The sequence below is a fragment of the Caretta caretta genome, chromosome 3 (assembly GCF_965140235.1).
Source record: "Caretta caretta isolate rCarCar2 chromosome 3, rCarCar1.hap1, whole genome shotgun sequence".
NCBI classification, from domain to species: domain Eukaryota; kingdom Metazoa; phylum Chordata; order Testudines; family Cheloniidae; genus Caretta; species Caretta caretta.
The window spans coordinates 48,219,212-48,241,883 of record NC_134208.1 but is presented as its reverse complement, the minus strand read 5'-3'; the positions used below and the strand labels follow the sequence as shown (position 1 = coordinate 48,241,883).

Sequence of the window (22,672 nt, the reverse complement as noted above, 5' to 3'; positions counted from 1 at the left end):
CAACTCAGACATTGCAACACTGTGCAATTGTAGGAGAGTTAGAAAGTGAAAATGAATAGAAACAAAGCTGAAATTGATGCTGATTTATTTCTATTTTCCAGTTTGAAATATAAAAATTATACAGACTAAATAAAGTCGAACTTGATTTTTTATAATTTTTTTGTTATTTCAGATTTTATAAGTAAAACAGAGAAAGACACATGTAAAGATTTAATTTTTAACATAACAGTATCCCTTTAAAAGGTGACACTGTTGGGCTGTGTGTTGAACTGCAGACTGTGCTTAAAAATTATGCATATCATCACCAGAAATCCTTGATGAACAAATGAGAGGTTAGATTTCTGTTAATTCAACATACTGCACTGGATTGTATTTATATAATTAAGCAAAATAGTGCTGTTTCTGGCTGTTAGAAAAAATGTTCTGGAAATTTGGTATGTGTGGTGTTAGGTTACCTAGCTAAGCTGTGCCTTGTCAGTTTCAACATTTTGAATTAATTAACAGTGTTTCATAAGCAAAACCAGGTCCTCCACAATTAAAGAATGCATTCTAATTTACATGATGTCATCACCAGCTAGTTTGTTATAGTTTGGTATGTTGAGTCTGGAGGTTCCTCCCACTGAAACAGCTCAGTCTGTTTCAGAGACAAGACAAATGGTAAAAGTGAAAAGATGACTAAGAAGTTAAGTAATGTGGGGTAGAAAACATAAGGGGGTAGAGCTAAGAGGTCAGTCACCTACTAATGCTTGGCCAGAGTAATATTCTGAGAACGAATGGGATAGTAGCAGATGTTGCCTAAAGAAAAAAAAAGGGTGTTTCTTTAAGCTCCGTGTTGGTAGGATGCCTGTCAGTTCGTGAGAAACCAGGGAGAGCTGGAAAGCTTATCAGCTACACTGGATGGTACATGCAGGCGTTCATTGTTGGATTTCCTTTTATGCCTTCTTCTCTACAGCTGCACTTCAAAATGAAGACAAAACGGTGACCACAGTCTGCCAACTACGGTTTATAGTTAAGTCTTGCTGAATTTAAACGGAACATAAATCTGCTGTGCCTTAGGAAAAGAAATGCTGTAGTTATTCTGCGCTGCAGTTGCCTTAAACAGGATAACAACTTTCCAGGAGGATATTTTGAAAATGAATTAACAAAATTTGCTTTTCTAATTATTAGTTTAAAGGACTGTTTGATTGCATTCGTCTGACTACCTAGAAAACTGTTTTTCTATGGAACTTCTGAATACGCCACAAAGAAACTTAGTACAAGAAGAAAATACACTGCCTTTCAGATTAAGGTTATTTATAGCTACTGCCAAAAAAAGTAAAGGACTGTTTTACTGTTCTTAGTATTCTGGATTTAACTTATTTTTCCCTGAAGATTTTCTTTGTGCCTTGGTCTAAACTGTACACAACTACTGTGGGTTCTTTCTTTTGAAGCTTCTGCACCATGTCTTATTTATAAAGGGAGATGGAATTCTGCAAACGATTTAAATGGATTATAGTTAATCGGTCACCTAAAAAGGATAATGTGCTGCCTACTATAATGCTTATTCATTTGGAAGGCTTAATCTGGAGATTTAAGATACAAATTTCGACCTGCAAAAAGAAATGAAACGTTCTATGGAATGTTATTTGAATTTGAGACACTGTTGGGTTTTTGCTTTGTTTTGTTGTTACATTGACAGACTTCTGCTCCTTACTTACAAAAGCACTTTATGTTTTAGGAATAAAAATTAAATAAATCACAGCCTGGTAAAGTTGTAGTTGCTTTTGCACTGATTATGACCTTAACCACCTCATAAATTATGACGTAGATTTTGTATATATGCTAACGGCAAGTTGACTGTAGTTGTTCAGTTCAATAATGTTTTTCATTATATGTCACACTTCCTGAAAGCAGAGGCATAGTAGTATATTTCTGTAAATACTTTCAAAATGGGGAAGCCGCTTAGCAGGCCAGACTGTTTACGTCAGAATCCTCCTTGTGTAGGGAAGGGTGAAGAAGATGAAGATCTAAATATTGAAGACTGTTACGTTCCTCAGAGGTCAATCTATGACACAGTGAGACTTAATGAACAGATTGATTCAGGCTCCAAAGGCAGCCTCTCCTCAAGACATTTCACAGATCGGACTTTACCATATAGTCATAGAACACTGGATATTAGTACTTTGTGCCCCAATGGTGCCCTTACTTCTTCCAGTGTATTTGAGCTCAGAGGTCGCGAAGTTAACAAATTAGATGAAAAAATGATATTTGATGCACTTAAACTGAATAGTGACATAATTCGAACTGCTGGATTACCCAAAACAAAATCTCACACAGAAAAGAAAGAACATAGGAGATCATGGAGAATGTTTGTTCCACCCAATTTTGCAGACTGTGCAAATAAGAGTGAATGCTCATTTGTTGAAACTGCTGATAGATCAGATACAGCAAAAGCAGGCAAGTGCAAATGGGGTACTAATTCCCTCACCTCAGAAGAGGATGACTCTGGTCTGTGCAGCCCTCCAACAGAAAGAGAAGAAAAACAAGACCCATTATTAGCAGGAGAGCAAAGTCAAGTCAGAAGTATACCTTCTGCAGAATATATCCATGTAGTAGGTCAATTTAGACAATTTTTCCCTGCTATTTCCAGTAGTGAACAGCACATTCCATTGCTTGATTGCAGTAGTGCCCCTATTGAAGAGAGCTGCAGATTGACTTCACATAATGTTTCACAAACAGAAAAAATAGTGCAAAGTAGTCCTCATAAATATGAAAATGAGGAGACAGGGACCAAATGTTGTTACTCACAGAGTTCTTTGAAAGAGAATATCATGTCAGATGCAGAACATCTCCAAGGTCATGGAGAAAACCATTTTACCGCAGACAAAGGAAAGGTGGAAAATGAGTGTGAAGCTGAAGAAATGAAAACACATGTCACAATGATAGAGGGGGACTGTGTGGATGATGCACCTCAGCATTTAAGCATGTATTATGCAAGTATTGCTGTTAATGCTAGCGATATAGATTTAGCAAAATATGAGATTTTGTCTGATACAGAGGAATCTAGTATAACTCATACAGATTCAATGGAAACAACATTTTCTGCTCAGGAACTGGAGTTAGATAATACCATAAACTGTCCACAAGCTAACCCAATGAGAATGAAAAGGAATGTCTGGACTACAGGAACCCACATGGAAACCTTGGATACAGTCTGCAATGGTCTGTTGTCTAATAAGGTAATTCAAAACAAAAGGGTCTTGGAATCATTGCAGCAAAGGCCAAAAGCTGTTGGTTTTGTTATCATCAAAGTGACTGGTAGAGTTTCTGATTATTAATTATTAATGCATCTAGAATTTTATTTTTTATTTACTAAGAAAATCTGGTTACTAGCATAATTTGCCTAACACATTACAAGATATCAGAAACTGGTGAGATGCTCACTTTAGTAAAAGAATGAGGGGCAGTTTCTGACAGGGATGATTTCTTCCAGCTGTTTGGTGCATGGCTATTATTGTCCAGATGGTGTTTGTTACTCTTCATTTGGAATGCTTCCACTGTGCACTGATGTTACCATTCAGTTTTTACACAAATTGTGGTTACAGTCAATGCTATGCAGTGACAGTTCTGCCTGATTTATTCAACTTGACCAGTCTTACTCATAAAGGTACAAATAATGGTATCAGATTATTGTGGTTTCCAAAGTACCTAGATTAAAGATTTGTTGCATGTACTGAAGCCCTTTTTCCTGAAGCTGCATGCCAAAAAGTGGATCTGACGTTCCAGTAGTGTTTTACAAGCACAAGATCTTATAACATTTTTTCTAAGTGGTGGATGAGGAGAGAAAGTAAAGAGTAAAGCTTTGTAATAAGTAAGGGGTGTTTGTCAAGTCTGTAATCTTTTTCTGCCCACTCTGCTTGATGTTTGAACTATTTCAGGGTTTGTTGCTGAACCATTCTGGTAAATTACCCTCAAAGATCATTTTAATTTATTTTAAGCTTCTCTTTGTAAACAATGTATATGTTTTTAAAGGACAGGTTAAGGCAAAAGGCTCAGCCATCCGTTGTAGTGCACTGCCTTTGAAAGATAAGGAGCTTTGGAATATAAAGGAAGTCCTCGTTATATATACATATATATATAGTGATTATCCCAAAGTAGGAAGAAATGCTTGCTACTTCCCTTATCTTGCAGCAAATGGGAACAGCAAGCTTGTTGCTAGTTGTAAATATTCACCAAACTGCTGTACAAAGTTTGTAGTTTGCTTGTCCATTGTGATTAAGGTCTTGGAAGGTGAGTGTAGGCCACCAACTGTCTGGTATTGGACCGACCTGGCTGTTTTTTTTATGGTTTTTCCAGTTGCAAAAAAATAATTTAATCTGCCGGGTTTTTTTATAACTTAATCTGCGTGGGTCTAAAGATTTGCATTATAACCACAATACACTGGGATATCTAATGTTAAAAGTTTCTGTGTCCAGCTAAAGATGCTGCAGTGCTCCCACTTCACAGGTTAAGTGATAACAGATCAAAACGGTTAAAAATACAGCAGCTGTCTGCACACCAACACGCAAGCACATCCTGCATATGTGTGAGAGAGGGTTTGTGTCATGGGAAAGTGAGGAGACGTGCAATTTGTCAATCTTATCTATATGTGTTATATCTCTAGATATTATATAAGTGGCTATTGAAAGGAGGCTCTTGGAGTTGCCTTGTGGTTGAAGTTGCATTGGGCTTGCCGTGTGTGTGTGGTGGGGGGGGGAATACCACGGTTTTTGCATTTTTGCATTTCAAAGGTGGTAACCCTAGGTGTGCATAGACCCCAGTGCTTTCTCCCAGGTGCTCAGTGTATTTTCTGCAGCCTCTACAGTGGCATGTCAAGCACATAGAAATTTGCTCCGCCACGTGATATCTGTATCTTTAAAACACATAATTTACCACAGGGTTCTTAGTGCCAGAAAAGGAGAGTAACTGGTATGCTGAAAGAGCTTCTTGCTCTTCAGGCAGCTGAAGAAGGTTGCTTTGAAAGCACTAAACCTAAAACAGTACTGCTGCTGAATGCCACTATAAAAGGATTTAGGGTCAAAAGTTGAGCATTCTTTACCATTGTTTGTTCATCCGTTATTTTTCACTTGTCTGTGTAATTAATTCAGCGGCTTTTGGCCAGTTTCTGAACTCATTGACACTGGAGTCACTTCAGAGTAATTCAACTGAAGTAAATTGAGTTAGCCTGAATTTACGCTGGTATCACTATGATAATAGTCTGGTTCTGCAAAGCTTAAATACAATCATAGAGAATAGAACTGAGAGAATTACGCAGAGCCCATGCAATCTGCAGAACTGTCCTGTAATATATAATAATTATGGCTACGTTTTAGTCACGAGTATTTTTAGTAAAAGTCATGGACAGGTCACGGGCAGTAAACAAAAATTCACGGCCCATGACCTGTCTATGACTTTTAGTAAAAATACCAGTGAATAAAACTTGCAGGGGGTGGGGGTGGCTGCCAGGGACCCCGCGGGTGCTGTGGGAGGGCGGCCTGGCTGCTGGCGGGTGGGTGGGCATGCAGGCAGCAGCACATGGCCTGGGAGCCTGCTGGGCTGGGGGAGGGTTGGCGAGGCCGGCAGACTCCCTACTTGGCTCCACGCCTTCCCCCCACCAGCAGCAGCAGAGTTTGTGTGTGGGAAGGGACAGTGGGGTGGGGCATGAGACGGGGTGAGGTGAGGTGGGCTCTTGGGGGCACTTACGTGGGGGGCTTCCCGGAAGCGGTGACATCCCCCTTGCGGAGGCATGGCCAGGCAGCTCTGCGCGCTGCCTCCGCCTACAGGCATCGCCCTGCAGCTCCCATTGGTTCCCAGCCAAATAGGAGCTGCGAAGCCAGCGCTCTGGGTGGAGACAGAGGGGGCGGGGATGGTGGCCCAAGACTGCCCCAGCAGTGGCCGGTGCACCTGGCACAGGGGCTGCCTGAGCTGCCCCTGAGCCAGGCGCACTGGCCACTGCAGAAGTCACGGAGATCATGGAAAGTCACGAATCCGTGACAAACTCGCAGCCTTAATAGTAATCGGTATCTGCTGTTGTGCTGTGCACCCACCTCCATATTCTAGAACTTATTTGCATTTACTAAAACCTAACCTAAAATGTTTCCTTCCCTAACTTTAGGCTGTGCTCCTTGTCCAACGTTCAGAGACTTCGCCCAGTTTGCTCCCTTGATGTATATTGTTAGTTTTCAATTCTTTTACTTGCTTACATTCTTTTACATTGTCACTTTATCTATGGACTGTGTTTCTCTTTCTCTGAGTCTGCTTTATTATTTTCTAGATGAATCTCCCACTGTCTCAGGAGTTCTTGTATCAGTTTGGTTGCCCTGCTTTGTATGTGCTCTAGTTTTCTATTCTCCTCCTGAGCTGTGTTAATGTGAACTACATACAGTGGCCACATTATGCCTAGGGTTGCCAACTTTCTAATTGCAGAAAACTGAACACCCTTGCCCCGCCTCCTGCCCTGGCCCTTCCCGAAGGCCTTGCCCTTGCCTCACCCCTTATCCGAGGCCCTGCCGCGCCACTCACTCGGTCCCCACTCCTTCCATAGCTTGCTCTCCCCCACCCTCTCTCACCACTGGGATGGGGCGAGGGCTCTGGCTGGGGGTGCAGGCTGTGGGGTGGGACCGGGGATGAGGGGTTGGGGATGCAGGAAGGGGCTCCGGGCTGGTGGATGGGGCTGAAGGTTCGGAGTTTGGAAGGGGGCTCAGGGCTGGGACAGGGGTTTGGGGTGCGGGGAGCGGGCTCTGGGAGGAGTTTGGGTGCCAGAGTGGGTTTTGAGCTGGGACAGGGGGTTGGGGCATGGGAGGGGGTTTGGGTATGGGCTCCAGTTGGCCCTGGCATTTCCTGAGGATGGAGGAGGTCCGTGCGGCTCCCAGGAAGCGGCAGCATGTCCCTCTGGCTCCTACATGGAGGGGCTGCCAGGAGAGGTCCGTGCGCTGTCCCCCACCCCCAGCGGCGGCTCCACAGCTCCCATTGGCTATGGAGTTCTCAGCTAATGGGAGCTGTGGAGCGGCACGGGAGGCAGTGCGTAGAGCCCCACTAGCCGCCCCTGCACCTAGGAGCCAGAGGGTCATGCCGCCACTTCCCAGAAACGGCACTGAGCCACCGGCACTGAGCCTGCCTGTCCTGCTGCAGCCAACGAGACTTTTAGCAGCCCGGTCAGCTGTGCTGGCTGGAGTGCTAGGATCCCTTTTTGACCGGGCGTTCCAGTCGAAAACTGGATGCCTGGCAACTCTAATTATGCCTCATGAAGGCAGGCACATTTGCACTGTGGAAGTTGCACTATTTATACCAGGATTGAATTTGTCCCAGTGTCCCAGCTGCAATCAAACCAGGGTGGTTGCTCACATCCTAGTTTTACATGAAATCTCCCTCTAAACAAAATACAGCATTTGTTTTTTTAGGTACAGTACTATAGTTGGTTGGTTGGTGGTGTACTGTCAGCTTATATTTTTTTCAACTTTAATGGCATTGATTGTTTTTAGGATTTTCTTTACTTCAATAAATATCATTTCTTTTTAATAATGCTATATAGCTATATATTAGTTTTCAGTACTAAGATTTTACTTCTAATATCCACATCACAGTTGCTTATATTCCACGTGTTATCAAACATAATAGTTCAGATGTGCCTTTGGTTTTCCACCTGCAGGTATTCCAGAAAGAAGAGATTGAACCTCTGCAAGTTAAACAACAGGAGGTAAATTGGTTAGGTCAAGGCCTTATTCAAAGTGCTGCTAAAAATGCTAGCACCGAGAACCTTGAGCATGACCTTGAAGATGTTAACACCCGATGGAAGACTCTCAATAAGAAGGTTATTATTTTGCATTTCACAAAATCAATGTTTGTCTTTCTTGTTTTGTATTTCCCCCTATTTATTTGGTGTCATCTTTCAAAATACAGAACATTAAAATATGTTCATGATGGTCATGGATTCTGTTACCTTAATACAGTAACTTTCTTCGCAATTTTCTTTAAAATATTTGTGTCAATAGCTACCAAAGTATGGTTGTCATTTCTACAGTTCTGTCCATTTTTCTGTAGGTTTATTCCTGGCATTCTTAGCCAGGAAAGGTTCCCTCAGGACTCTTTGCTCCCTTCTGCATATGCAGAGCAGGGAGGAGTTTAATAGCTCAAGTTGTGTGGAGAAGGGATGGAGGTGAGACACATACATGAGAAAGGTAGCTACATGGATTTTTCTCAACCACGTTATAGTCACTTCTCTCTCTCCTTCATCCACTATGATTCTTTTTGTATTCACATTCACTATGGTATCAGAGAGTCTTTTCTATCATGCTCGTATTCACCATGGGTATCTGAGCATTTTCCAGTAGTGCACTAAGCGGCAATAGGGCTCAGCTATGTGTTGTCAGTGGCATGTTCCCTTTAATGCGCATCAGGGTTTATGGTGCTTTAAGAATTGTAAGTTACCCTGATCAGAGGAGCAACTTCCCCCTTGTGTCTTTCCTATGCCATGAAAGGTTCTTGGACAGCAGGTGAGGATGGGATGTGGCAGGCGTGGGAGGCAGGAAAGGTGCACATTGTCACAGGCTTCACCTCGCAGGAGCATTGATGCAGTGGAGCAACAGATGTCCATGGTTCATGGTTATGTCTTCTACTTTCATGCCTTTTAAACTATGAAGGGAGAATTGTCCCTAATGTGGAGTGCAATTTGGGTCCTTGGCTGAGTGCTGTTACAAGGAAGCCCTTGTAAAACACACAGTTCCTAGAGGCATGTTTCACACCACTGTATTTCACCATAGTATCACTGTAGAACATAACTGTACAACACAGGAGTATTATTTCTACTGCATTGTTGGGGTAATATAGTTTACTGGGAATCAACCTCATGCCTTTAAATGGAAGACCACAGCCTAAGAGATGAGTGCCCTAGTTCATAACTACAGTGGTGGAATTTTAAAATGATGAATGTGAATTAACTTCTGCAAAATGATGAAGAGGTATAAAAATGAAAATACACTACAGTAATAAAGACAGCCATTCTGGAAACCTCGGTTAATTGGCAGAAGTAGGAGGGGAAAAAAAGGAAAAGTGATTAATACTCTCTCTGTCTTTCTTTCAGGTTGCTCAACGAGCTGCTCAGCTGCAAGAAGCTCTTCTCCGCTGTGGAAGGTTCCAGGATGCCCTTGAATCTCTGCTTAGCTGGCTCATTGATACAGAAGATCTAGTGGCCAATCAGAAGCCCCCATCTGCCGAGTTCAAAGTTGTGAAGGCCCAGATACAGGAACAGAAAGTAAGTGAAACTTATTATTGTACATTCAGATTCTCTCTCTGCTTCAGTGATAATAATGAATTCCCAGTCTTCACTGAAGCAGAAAATCTGCTCAAGTGTACTGTATTACAATCAAGTGTATTGAAGTATTTAATGCAGCTGTGCTTTCCATACTTTATCTTCTGGAATTATGTGGAGGGGTGTGACATTTCATTTTAGAAACTGGGCTCTGATTCTCCTTCATCTGTACTTGGAGGCAAGTGCAAAATCTAGCAAGTTAAAAACAAAAAGAATCAAGGCATTTTAGACACAAAGCAGGAGGAAAAAAATCAATGTTTGGTTCATGGAGAAGCAGAAAATGAGAAGGGGTAGAATTTTCGTTTTAAAATTTGCAAAGCGGTATTACAAACAGTGGAGCTAACCACTCTAGGCATGAGCAGCATGGAGTAAGTGCCTAAATCCCACTGTCTTTGCATCCTCAGCCAGAACGCTGGTACCGCAATGTTGGTCCTCTCCAATGTAGGCAACACTATGGGCTGGTATAAGGAGGTTATAATCGCTCCTAGAATTTTCATAACTAGAGAAGAAGTGGGCATAATGCAGCTCAGGGACCAAACCACTGCATGGCATTCTACAATATGGCCCAAAGTCATTCTCATATTTAACATAGAGGCACAGTCTATGAAGCCTAAAGGTTGCATCATGCAGTAGAGCATTGTGTGCTGGGAGTATTGCAGAGACAGAGAGATGGAGTCCCTCCAGCCAACAAAGGAATGGTGGAAAAAATAGGGGGATCATCAAGGTTTAGACAGAAATATGGAAGATTCTTGGGGGAGAAACTAATTTACTGGGTGATGTCAGTGAACCCAGTTTTCAGACATCCCAGACGTGATCAGTGGAAAATGTAACTGTACATGATCAGAGCAGTTGAATTCCATTTTTTGACATAATTTTTCAGATAATAGTGTATTTTGAAGCATTTTTTCAATTGCTATTGATTTAAATTTTTAGTTACACAAACTTATGGGTTTCAAGCATTTTATTTTTATTTTTATCATTTACATGTTCACAACTGTGTGAAGCAATGCAGGGGCAGACAATAATTAATGACAGTAGATGTTGAGATTCACCAAGTTAAAGCTTTATAACCATTAAAACACAAATTGCATCACTTGTCAAAATATACAAAGTAAACAATATCCTTAAATCAAACTGCAGTAAGTTCTCAAGGAGCATTTTTCTTACTTTGCCTGTCTGTAAATTTCAGTTATTATCAATGGAAATATTTTTTCATCTCTTTGTGTATGTAGGGTGAAATCAACAGTTACGGGTAAACATCTAATCCTTCCAAGCCTATATATGTTATCTGCACCTCTGCAAACATGCAGTTTTTCTATAAATGCTCACACAAATTATAATAAAAGCTCATTAGCAAATACAGTGGATGTTAAATGTGACATTTTCCCATATGTGTATGCACCAGTGAGGGCTGCCACACATCTTCGTCACACAAAAACCAATTAATACACTCATTTACAGGGAAAGGTCTTTTGTGGGCGAGGACTTTGTGGACGTCTGCCACTTTCAATTTACAGAGAAAGAACTAACTAGCTCAAGTCAGAATTAACTCTTTTTACAATATTGGCATTTTCATGGTAGTACAAGCATCTAATATTTCTTTGCTATTGTCCTTTTAAGCAGAGCGTACGTTATTAACAAGATCTTGACAAATCTGCCTCCTTACATTTCCACAGCTTTGTGTTGATTCAGTTGTTTCCTAGCAATTTGATTTTTGATTGCTTTATCTCCAGCTTCTCCAGAGGTTACTGGATGACCGCAGACCTACCGTTGAGGTAAGCAAGCGCGAAGGGGAGAAAATTGCAGAGTCAGCAGAACCTGCTGATAAAGTGAAGATCTTGAAGCAGTTGAGTCTCCTGGATAGTAGATGGGATGCATTGCTCAGTAAAGCTGAAACAAGGTATTTGACATTCTTTCATTCCTTTGAGAAATATGACTATTTTCTTGTTGCTATGTCAAATGTATTGTGCCTTGACGATGATATATATAAAGCTGATTCGTAAGAAAAGCAAAGGAAAATAGCTTGAACAGGTCATTAGCTATTAAAAAAAAAAGTTTTACTGTCCTGAAAAGCTAAAATGAGATACTTTAGTGAGATCAACTGCACATGCATCTTCTGATTATCTGGAACACTACATCTGCATTAGTATAGGCAGAATGTAAATTCCTTGGTGGAGAAACCAGATTCTTGCTGTTCTGTATGGCACAAAGCACACAATCAACTCTCAATAAATAATGGTTCCTTAGAACTCTTTAAATCCTGAATTGTGGCTACAAAGGGAGAATATTGCACTTCTCATTTTCAAATCAGGGTTATCTGAAGAATTGGATCATTGGTCCTGATCCTGTGAGTTGCTGAGATCCTTATGTAAGGTGCTGGGCTCCCTCAACTCCCAATAAAGTTAAAAAAAAATAGTCCCACCATCATGCTCAGAGCTGTGCAGACAAAATAAGATAACACAGTTCCTTCCCCGAACAACTTCCAGTCGTATTCTAATATCACTACAAAATTCAGATACACATAACACAGGGGAAGACAAGTTAACATGAATAGTGCAAGTGTCTTTGGAGGGCACAGTGTTTGAAGGGTTTTGCTGAAGAAGTGTGCTTTCAGAGGGAAGATTTGAAAAGAGGTCACTTAGTGCTTGAGAGGAGGAAGAGAGGGTGCTGTAAGCATGGGAGATGGCATGGATGAAGGCACAAAACTAAGTGGGGAGACAGAGGCAAGGAGGGTGGTTAGGGAAGACTGAAAAGAGTTTAAATCTATAATGTTATGCATTGCAATGCTAAACAATGAAATGCTTTTATCTGTATACTGTATTATTGGGATTGAGATTCTGGCATTAAGTTTGTTTGGACTCTTCTGACACTTCCTAATCTTTTTGGCTGCCCCCATCTATGCCTATTGTTATTTAAGCCCTCAGTTGTACACCCATAATAATAATAATAAATAATTAATAACCTGATTACTTAAAGAAATTAGTAGATTCAGTTATTAGGCTATTATACCATTCTGTGTTTAAAAAAATACAAGGATCCATGACTCATTAATTGAAGTAAATGTTAATCTCATTTAATTTAATATTATCATACGAGTCTGGTGAAATTTATTTTCAAATCAAATTACAAGTCTGTTCAGTCCATCTGTTTAGATACAGGTTTGTCTCCATAATTCTTTGATTGCACTTCTGAAAACTAAAATGACAAAAGACATATTTCTTTTTCTTGGGAGGGAATTACCATTATTCATAACTGGCCCTTAATGTTTAACACAGGATGAATTTTTCTAAAGTCTTAAAAATAGAAAGCACTAAAATAGTCTGCCTTGGGTGAAATGTATAGGCGAGTAGGACTGAGAAAAATATTTTTGTAAGGGTGGAATAAAGAACAGAACAGAACCCCATCAAAAACGTTGGACATCTCAGAGATGTTGTAGAGATTGCCACCTTGCATTCGGGAGCAAATCTATATCCTTATAAGGTAAAACTGGCACTGACAAAAATGAGAGTTTTTAACTTGAACAAGGAGTGCAGGATTGGGGCTGTACAGTTCATACAACGTCACTGAAAAGATATTTAAAGAATTTATTTTACAGGTTGGAGTGAGCATGATTACATGCCCTGATTCAGCAGAGTACTTCAGTATGTGCCTAACTTTAAGTATATGTATAAGTCCCATTGAAGACAATAGGACTTAAGCATATGCTTAAAGTTAAGCAGAAGTTGAAGTACTTTCCTGAATAAAAATGAGCCCATGTATTTAAGTGCATTACTTAATGGAGCCTTAGGTTATTTTTAACCAAGTGCATATGAATGCAGTAAAATTTATTTTATTAACAAAGGATATCAAGTATTGGACTCTCTTGTTCAGCCAATATGATTTTTGGAGTCTTTCTTATTAACTGTACTTTTATATGGTTGTTGGTTTACATTGTTTTTCTTCCTGTACCGTGGAAGTATATCTGTTTCAGCTTGTGGCTGGCTTCTACAATAATGTGTAGAATATTTTTTAGCTGAGAGGATGAAGGGTTTTATTGAATCTCTCACACGCACTTCATCGCAAAAATGACCTTTATCTTGGCATGTTTACAGGAATCGTCAGTTGGAAGGTATCTTAGTGGTAGCACAGCAATTCCATGAAACTTTAGAACCCCTGGTTGAGTGGCTGACCACCACTGAAAAAAGGCTTGCAAATTCTGAACCCATTGGAACACAAACTTCTAAACTACAGCAGCAGATTTCTCAGCATAAAGTAAGATATAAACCAGACATTTGTGTCATTCATATGGGGATTTTTTATATGTGAGATTGTGAAATACAGTAGAACTGAGATCTCTGTTTTTTCCCCATTAGTCCAAATTTGATACTTTTTTATTTATAATAGACAATAAAACCATTATATTTCTGTTGTTCTATAGTTCCATTTGTATTTGCTTTTGGTTTGTCCATTTTTCTTTTCTTTCTTCATTATTTTAAAAACTTCATTTAGGTGTTAGAAGATGACATCCTTACTCGCAATAAAAGTTTACATATGGCCATTAGCATTGGTCAGTCTCTTAAGACTATGAGCTCCAGAGAGGATAAAGATATGGTGCAGGAAAAGCTAGATTCTTCCCAAGCCCGATATATTGAGATTCAAGAGAAGAGTAACAGCTGGTCTGAGCTGCTCCAGCAAGCCTATTGCAATGCTCAGATTTTCGGGGAAGATGAAGTTGAATTGATGAACTGGCTGAATGAAGTACATGACAAACTGAGCAAACTGTCAGTCCAAGATTACAGCACAAACTCACTCATGAAACAACATGCTGACCTACTGGTATTTTTATTTCTTTTCCTTTAAATTTATTTATTTATTTATTTATTTATTTCTACTTCATTTTTATGTCCACCGTTTATTTATTTCTCATTAATATATTTGATTTGAAAGGTGATACAACTATTTAAACTAAAAATAACTTGATGTGTAACCTCAATGCTTACACAAATGGCATCTTCTCGTAGGTGCTTCAGGAAGAGATTCTGCTCAGAAAACAAAATGTTGATCAGGCTATACAAAATGGCTTAGAGCTTCTCAAGCAAACAACAGGTGAGAGCTTTTAGGAAATTAATGATTCATCAGCCTTTTCCTCATACTTGTAAGTGATTATGGGAAAAATAAGCTGAAGCTTGTAAATATTAGCCTTTAGTCACTGGCTAGATTTATTCACTTGATTTAATTGTTTATTCTAATAACTATTGAAGTCACGGTACATTACGTCTTTGGGCCAAATTCTCTGCTGGTGTAAGTGAGCATTGAAGTCAATGGAGATGCACCCATTTAGCCACACAGAGAATTTGGCCCTTGATTTTTTTTTTTTGGTTGATGGAAAATTATTTTTGTGAACCTCCATTTTGTTCCTACTCGCAAGTTATGAACATTACTCATGATGTAGGACTATTTGGCATAGGACACAGCCTTTTCTCTATAGAAGCCCAGAAATAAAGATATTAGGCTACCTTTTGCTGTTAGAGAGCAGATCAGATCAGATCCAGATCAGAGCTAGTATTGCGGGAAAAGTTGTGTTCCAATTGCACACAACATGTCTGGTCTGCAGAGGAACATCTATCTAAATGTTCCAGTGCTCCGAGTATTTCAACTCTCAAAGACAGAAGGGAAAACCCTCCTCTGTTACCCAGTTAGAAGTTACGTTACGGGATTAAATCTAAATATATTGCAATAGGTCTATTACAGGAGTCTCTCTGTGCATTTTGACTCTTGGGCTGTGTGTGTGTGTGTCTAATGATTGATAATTAGACTGTATGGTTCAAAGAATAATTCAAATTATTCTTTGAACCATACAGTCTAGTTATCAGTTAATGATAATAAATAAATTGTAAATTAATAATGTAAATACCATTTGGTATTTTGCAGCTCCATTCTTGCACTTTTATTGATACATTTCATAACCTGTGTCAACCTATATAAAAATGAATGTAAATTTAAGGTTTTTATATAGTCTGTGTTTGGGTAAAAAGTATGTAAATTTTAATGTTTGCCTTTTAAAGAAAAAGAGAACAAGAACGAATTTTTATATCTTCAAGGAATAACACTAGAGATGGGCCCAATCCTCAAAGCTTGGGTCCAGATCTCCACTTGTCCAGAGTTTGGAGTGGTAAGAGAAAAAGGGACAGATCCAGAGTTGGTGTAAAGTGTCATAGCTCCACGGCTTCACTGGACAATTTTCACCAGTCTATGATCTGTCCCTGAGTCTTGTTTGGGTCATTCTGCACATAAGAAACTAAAAATATATTAATTATTATTGAGGTTTTTTGTTTTGTTTCGTTTTTGGTTTTTTTGCATTCATGTGAAATTTCATCCCTTTGAAATTTTAGGTGATGAAGTTGTAATAATTCAAGATAAATTGGAAGGCATTAAAGCAAGGTACAAAGATATTACTAAATTGAGTTCTGATGTATCCAAGACTTTAGAGCAAGCTCTGCAGCTTGCAAGTCAACTGCAGTCCACTCATGAGGAACTCTGCATATGGCTTGACAAAGTGGAGGTGGAATTGCTTTCATATGATGCTCAGATCCCCAAGGGAGAAGAATTAAGTGAAGTACAAGAAAGACAAAAAGTATGTTCTAAAAGCTGTAAACTGTATATATTGCTTTGTTATTTTTCATGTAAAGATTTGAACTAGTTAAGTGGGTTAGCTTCTCTTTGGCTGGAGGATGCCTTGCAAACAATCATAATTTGGCACCAGATCAGCTCTCTGACTAGGAATAAAACAGTAAAGAATCACAATCTCTTTCTAGCAGTCACAGATGAGATTTGGCTGAGGTTTATTATTAGGTCAACAGGAGAAGAGCTACATTTTGTTCTAGTTCAGTAAGCTACCGATCACTGGGAAAACTCTTAAATCGTCAAACAAAGTTATTTTTGTTCTTTAGTTGTGTCACAGACAAATACAAAACCTTAAAGTAGGAAAAGAGCCTGTATTTAAGAGACAGTATTAATTTCAGGCTAGTAACAACTATTTGGAAAGAAACTGTAGAGTGTTAGTAGAACACTAATAACACCATTACATGAAATAGGTTACTAAATTGCTAAATAAATACACTTATTTTGGAAACCAGATTAAAAAATAACAGAAAATCAAAATATGGTTGCATGTGGGAATAAAAAGGTCATTTTTCACTGCACTTGTAATGATTTTGATTGAATGGATTGAATTCAAATGTTCATTTAAAAATTCACTTGAATTTAGACAATATTTTACGTTATTTCACATTTGATTTTACTTGCTGGTGAATTTGTTCCATAGAAAGATGGTTGCAGAGTGCAAAGAATATGTGTTTGCTTTCTTCTCTTTGTTTGCTTGATTAAAGACTGACAACTGTATTGAATACCAGAGAATGACAGTCTACCATGCTGATTGGAGGAATATATTTCAGTTCTGTTCTGTAGAAACTTCCCTTCAGGAATCACCTGCTTTTCTGTCAAACAACTTAACAATAACAAAGGCTAATGTAACTGAGCTGAAAATAAGTGTGCCAATTTATCCCTTTTGTTCGCCTGGAAAATGTTCCAGTTCTTGCTTCTTAGAGTAGACAGAAGAATAAAAATATGTGCAAGCTGTGTGTGTTTGGCTCTCATGCTGGCATGTTTACTTTAAATGGCCTTTTTCAGGAGTTGAAAAAAGAAGCAAAGAACAACAAAGGCTTATTGGACACTCTCAATGAAGTCAGCAGTGCCTTGCTGGAATTGGTGCCATGGAGGGCAAGAGAGGGGTTAGACAAAATGGTGACTGACGACAATGAGCGGTACAGATTAGTGAGTGACACTCTAACTCAGAAGGTGGAGGAGATTGATGCTGCCATTCTAAGATCACAGCAGGTACTAAACAGCGGTTTTTGTTCTTTGGGCAATAAAAAGTTTGCCTCCAGGAATCTCTACCTGAACAAAGGTTGTTCGTTAACAACGTTGCCGTATATTTGCTGTGCTTGAGCAACTAAAGGTCTGTTTGAATAGAATGTGACTGCACTGTTCAGACACAAGTGCCAGAGCAAAACTAATCTGTACATTGTTGTAGCCATCTGCCTCATTGTTAACACAAACCTTAGAGATCAGTCTTGTAGCCAAAATCATTGGGAGTATGCACTTGTGGGGATTTCAGTGAAAGTTTTGACTGAGTGAGAACTACAAGCTCAGTCAGGTCCTGTATCATTTACATTTTATGCTGTAATATATACAATATGGCCCAGATCCTCAGCTTGTTTAAATAGGTGCAGCTCCTCTGAAGTCCATTTATACCAGCTAAGGATCTGGCCTTGTGCTTTTGTATTTTCTGCAGCTAACATGTTGGACCAACTTACCTTAAATTGCACTGAAGGACTGAGTTAATGGTGTAATTTGCATGCAGCTGCAAGAAATAAGTTGTTGAATATATGTGTGTGTTTCTAAAGTTTGATTAGAAAATAATTGGGTGATCTTTTAGAATTGGCACTTACATTTCATAGATGTAAATCTGTGTGGTCTCACATCTAGCTACCTGATGATGAGAGAAAAGCAGAGCTGCAAATTCTCCAATTTCTGCCTGAAGTTAATTTTACAAACACAAAAATATGGATGGAATTTTTTTCCAGTGCCCATAGCACCAACAAACAGAATTGGCTTCAGCGAAGCTGAAAGTATATAGGGCATAGTTTCAAAACATTGTGGAAACTGACTGTAAGAGGGTTGGTGATAATGGAGGGCCCTAAGGTTATAAGTAATTTATAAATATTCTGACTATCTTTTATGGCATTCACTCTGAATATGTATGTTATCTCAGCAGACACCTTTATAAAATTGAGGGCTGGATCCCCAGGGGCATGTGACCCATGTGTATATGTGGGTTTCTACCAACTTTCTCCCCCACATTTATCGTAGGGAGTAGTCAGGAACCAAACCAGCCCATAGCGCAATTTAGACGGCTTCAGGGCTGCTCTAATTTGCACTAGTGAATAATAGTTCCAAAGGGCTGCTCCACCAGACAGCATCATGAGGACACATTGCACTCCAATCGTGATCCCTCCTCTCCTGCCACACCCAGACCACCTCAGACTTTCTTATGTTGGGGAAGCCAGAATGGGCTGATGTTAGGTATGGTAACTCCAGGAGCTACGTATGAGGAAGGATCCAACCTCCTGCTCAGGGGAGTAGCCACAGGCAACCACCTGAAGTGTTATTTGGGCAGAGATGTTGGGGAGGGATGATTGTAGTCGTAATTTAACAGTGCTGCAAATACTTAGAGGTTTTGCAGAGAGTCAAAGGCACCGAGAACATGTGGGCTAGAGCATAGGTGCTGACTCCCTGGGTGCTCTGGGGCTCAAGCACCCACAGGAAAAAAAATAGGGGGTGCTCAGTATCCACCAGTCACAGCTGTTCAGCGGGGTTGTCGATCATCTGTTTGGCGGCTGGCAGGAGACACTTGTGGGAGGGCAGAGAGCAGCGAGTGGCAGGCAATCAGGGGGTCTCGGGGGAGGGTGCAGAGCAGGGGTTGGAAGAGGCGGGGCGAGGGCAGGGCCTCGGGAGAAGGGGCGGAGTGGGGGCAGTGCCTTGGATAAGAGTGGGGATGGAGCTCCCACTGGAAAAAATAAAAATCAGCGCCTGTGGGCGAGCGGGTAAGGAGGCACTGGTGTGGGGTTGGGGGGACATTTTTGGTCAGTGACAAAAGAGCAAGGCATGAGAAGAGGGCACCTCAAAGATGTGAAAGAAGAGTCCTGACATGAATGTCAGATTGGAAATTAATCCTAACTGGTCCAAAATGATCCCAGGTGTAATGCAACAGAAGTTTATGGAAGTACCCCAGATATCACTTCAACTCCCAATATTGAAACTGTTTGAGTCAAGTTCTACCCTTGTTCCCTGGGAGTTCTGTGTAGAAATAGAATATGAAATTGCCCATTATGTTTGCACTCTATGGGTTCAAAAGGAAGGAAAGATTTATTCTACACTCTTCTACTCTAGTTCTGCCAAAGAGGATGCTTTTCAGAGTGTTAACAAAGGAATTCTTAATTATTCATCACATTAACAAGTTCTTCTTTTCTGATCAAACAAAATAGCAAATAATGTGCATCAGGAGTATTAATTTGATGGTATCAAACTGATGAATTCTGACTTGCCCAAGGGTAATTCAAAGCTCAGAATTTACTCTGTCGTCCATAATGGAAATAAAATGCCATCGTGAAATCCTGATACAAGCACTACCATTTTTTCAGTGTTCATTCTTTAACATACTGTGCATACAAATCTCACCTAGAAACTCAACCTGAAAGAACCATTTAATCAGCAAATGGAGCTGAAAAATTATACCAGATACAGGAAAAACTCAGAGTTACGAACACCTTTGGAATGGAGGCTGTTCGTAACTCTGAAATGTTCATAGCTGACCAAAACGTTATGTTTCCGAGTAGCAGCCGTAAAAAGAAAAGGAGTACTTGTAGCACCTTAGAGACTAACAAATCTATTAGAGCATAAGCTTTCATGAGCTACAGCTCACTTCATTGGATGCATACAGTGGAAAATGTAGTGGGGAGATTTTATATACACAGAAAACATAAAATAATGGGTGTTACCATACAGACTGTAACAAGAGTAACTTAGGCTTGAATAAAGACTGGGAGTGGATGTGTCATTACACAAAGTAAAACTATTTCCCCTTGTTTATTTCTCCTCCTACTGTTCTTGTAAAGTGCTGGAAATGGCCCACCTTGATTATCACTCCAAAGGTCCGCCACTCCCCCCCCCCCCCCCCCCCCCCGCTCTCCTGCTGGTAATAGCTCACCTTTCCTGATCACTCTTGTTACAATCTGTATGGTAACACCCATTGTTTGCATCTGATGAAGTGAGCTGTAGCTCATGAAAGCTTATGCTCTAATAAATTTGTTAGTCACTAAGGTGCCACAAGTACTCCTTTTCTTAAAACGTTATGGTTGTTCTTTCAAAAGTTTACAGTTGAACACTGACTTAGTACAGCTTTGAAACTTTGCTATGCAGAAGAAAAATGCTGCTTTTAACTGTCTGAATTTAAACAAGAACAGAGTTTCCTTACTTTCTCAAATCTTTTCTTTAACTTTCCCTTTATTTTTTTAGTAGTTAGCGTTTAACACAGTACTGTACTGTATTTGCTGCTGCTTCTTTTTTTTTCTTTTTCTTTTTTTTTTTTTTTTGGTTTCTGCTGCTGCCTGATTGCGTACTTCCGGTTCCAAATGAGACAAGTGGTTGACCAGTCAGTTTGTAACTCTGGTGTGCGTAACTCTGAGGTTCTTCTATAGTTGTGTCACAGCATTCAAACACTCCATTGCCATGTTTGCATCATAACCTTCTTCAACTGGGTATTTATTCAATATTATGACATACCCATGGCAATGGTACATTTCAAGTAATTTGTAGTTCTCTATAAGTCCATTCACTGTCATCTGCCCTTCTTCTGACCCCCTACTACCATTGCACACTTTTAGAGGAAACAAAGCAGCCTCATTATGTTTGCTTAGCATATCCTGAGATGCCTTGCAAAGCATGTCAGACAGTGTGAGACACACACCTGTGATAACATTGAGACCCCTGCAGAGTAAGATGAGCTTTAATCAAGTGGGTGGACTTCAGAAGAACGGGGCCCAAAGAGCCACATGCAGCTCTAGAACCATGACTTGAATACCACTGGTGTAGTACACTAGTTTAGCAGTAATATCATAATGCAGACTGAGTGAGAGTATACTTTTTTATAAAGTAGTTGCAAAATTTAGGACAAATTTACCTTCTATCGCTATAAATGAGAGATTACATCTTGTGGAAAAATGTTTGTGCTCTCTTTAATATAACAAATGGATTAAAATAAGGATGAAAAAGACTGACTCATAAGGGAAAAATAAATCTCAGGCCTATGCATGACTCATAATTAAGCATTAAGACACAACAGACTTAGTGGTTAAAGTACACCTGAGGTATGTTGGAGGTGCAGTGCAATGGTGGGTCTGCAGCTACAAACTTGTAAACTGTCGGGTTTGTCAAACTAAGTTGGTGTGGTCAGTGCTGGAACAGGGAACCTACAAGGAAAGCTTACAATGCATGTGACAGATTATGACACAGTACTTTTTGATCGGTTTTCAAAAGAGCGCAGGGAAAGAATTTCAAATGCTCAACACCCACAACTGGAGCTGGATTTTCAGAAGAATTCAGCCGTCATTTAGGGTCTGGCTGTCCTGGAGTGCAAAGGTGTAAATTCCAGCTCAAGGAGACATACCTCCACTAGCTCTGACTAAGCTAGCACCCTAAAAACAGAACTATTGCAGCTGCAGTGTGAGTGAGGGGAGGGGCTAGCATGTACCTATGGTCTCAGACAGGATCATTCTCAGGGTGGCTAGCCCATCCTGCCCTTGCACCACTGCCACTACACTGCTGTTTTTCGCACACCAGTTCAATCAGCGCTAGCATGGGTAAGCCCCCTCAAGCTGGGATTTACACCTTCCAGCGCTAGTGTTGACATACCCAGCATCACCTAAATATAAGCCAGATTTTCAAAACTGCTCAGGACCCACCAGCTTCTACTGTGACACTTGTGGACAGATTTTCAAAACAATTCAGCATCCAGCGTGTTGCTTCTCCTGGGCTTCACCTCAAAAATACCCTAAAACTGTAGTGTCCAAATGCATGTTTGCCCAGAGGGTCGTGTAGACATGGGTTGATTCTGGACTATACTGTGTTTGATCTACTGTCCCCTTTCTACAGGCTTTAGGGTCCCTTGTACCTCTTTTCCTGGTCCATTGCTCCTTTCTGCACAATGTAACAAAACATTGCCTCCTACTCAGAAATGCTCTGAGATATTTTTTTAAAACATCAAAGTATTAACTAATTCTAATGGAAAGCCAATTCTTCAGGAAAAGAACAGGCTGTGCCCAAATTCAAAAAGAATATTTTATCACTTAATCCACCAGCAAGTCTTCAGGTGAAATCCTGTTTCCACTGAAGTCAATGGGAGTTTTGCAGTGGGGCCAGGATTTCAGCCTGGTCATCTAATATTGCATTAATTCTTCTTGGACTCATTAAACTTCTTAATGTCATAGGATTATATTGATTTGTCTTCAGATAATTGCAATAAAAACATTTTTAAACAGATGGAAAAGACAAGTGAAAGTTAGGGTCATCACTATCAAGGACAAGTAATGTTCAATGAAAAATTCTAAATGTACTACATTCTCTTTGATCTTCCAATGTTGTCTAATAGAGGTTTGTACGTTTGAGGAAAGTATGTTATGCTTCTCTTATTTTGCTGCTGCTTTGTCATGCTTATGAATTAAGCTGATTTTATTAAAGCCCTCAGTACTA

The 22,672-nt window shown here is 39.9% G+C and overlaps 1 protein-coding gene across 17 annotated transcripts in view; it reads left to right on the top strand.

Annotated features, from left to right (window-relative positions):
• The window catches only part of DST (dystonin), a 485,843-nt gene that overhangs the window by 393,895 nt on the left and 69,276 nt on the right, over positions 1 to 22,672 (top strand). For 15 of the 17 annotated variants that reach the window (XM_048845229.2, XM_075126480.1, XM_048845239.2 and 12 more), the window contains 8 exons: positions 7,667 to 7,828; positions 9,098 to 9,268; positions 11,059 to 11,225; positions 13,417 to 13,576; positions 13,814 to 14,140; positions 14,326 to 14,410; positions 15,697 to 15,938; positions 16,994 to 17,200. In XM_048845229.2, coding sequence (XP_048701186.2) covers positions 7,667 to 7,828; positions 9,098 to 9,268; positions 11,059 to 11,225; positions 13,417 to 13,576; positions 13,814 to 14,140; positions 14,326 to 14,410; positions 15,697 to 15,938; positions 16,994 to 17,200 — 1,521 coding nt within the window. The remainder of the gene's footprint in view (positions 1 to 7,666; positions 7,829 to 9,097; positions 9,269 to 11,058; positions 11,226 to 13,416; positions 13,577 to 13,813; positions 14,141 to 14,325; positions 14,411 to 15,696; positions 15,939 to 16,993; positions 17,201 to 22,672) is intronic. The other 2 variants (XM_075126486.1, XM_048845238.2) reach the window with 1 other exon arrangement.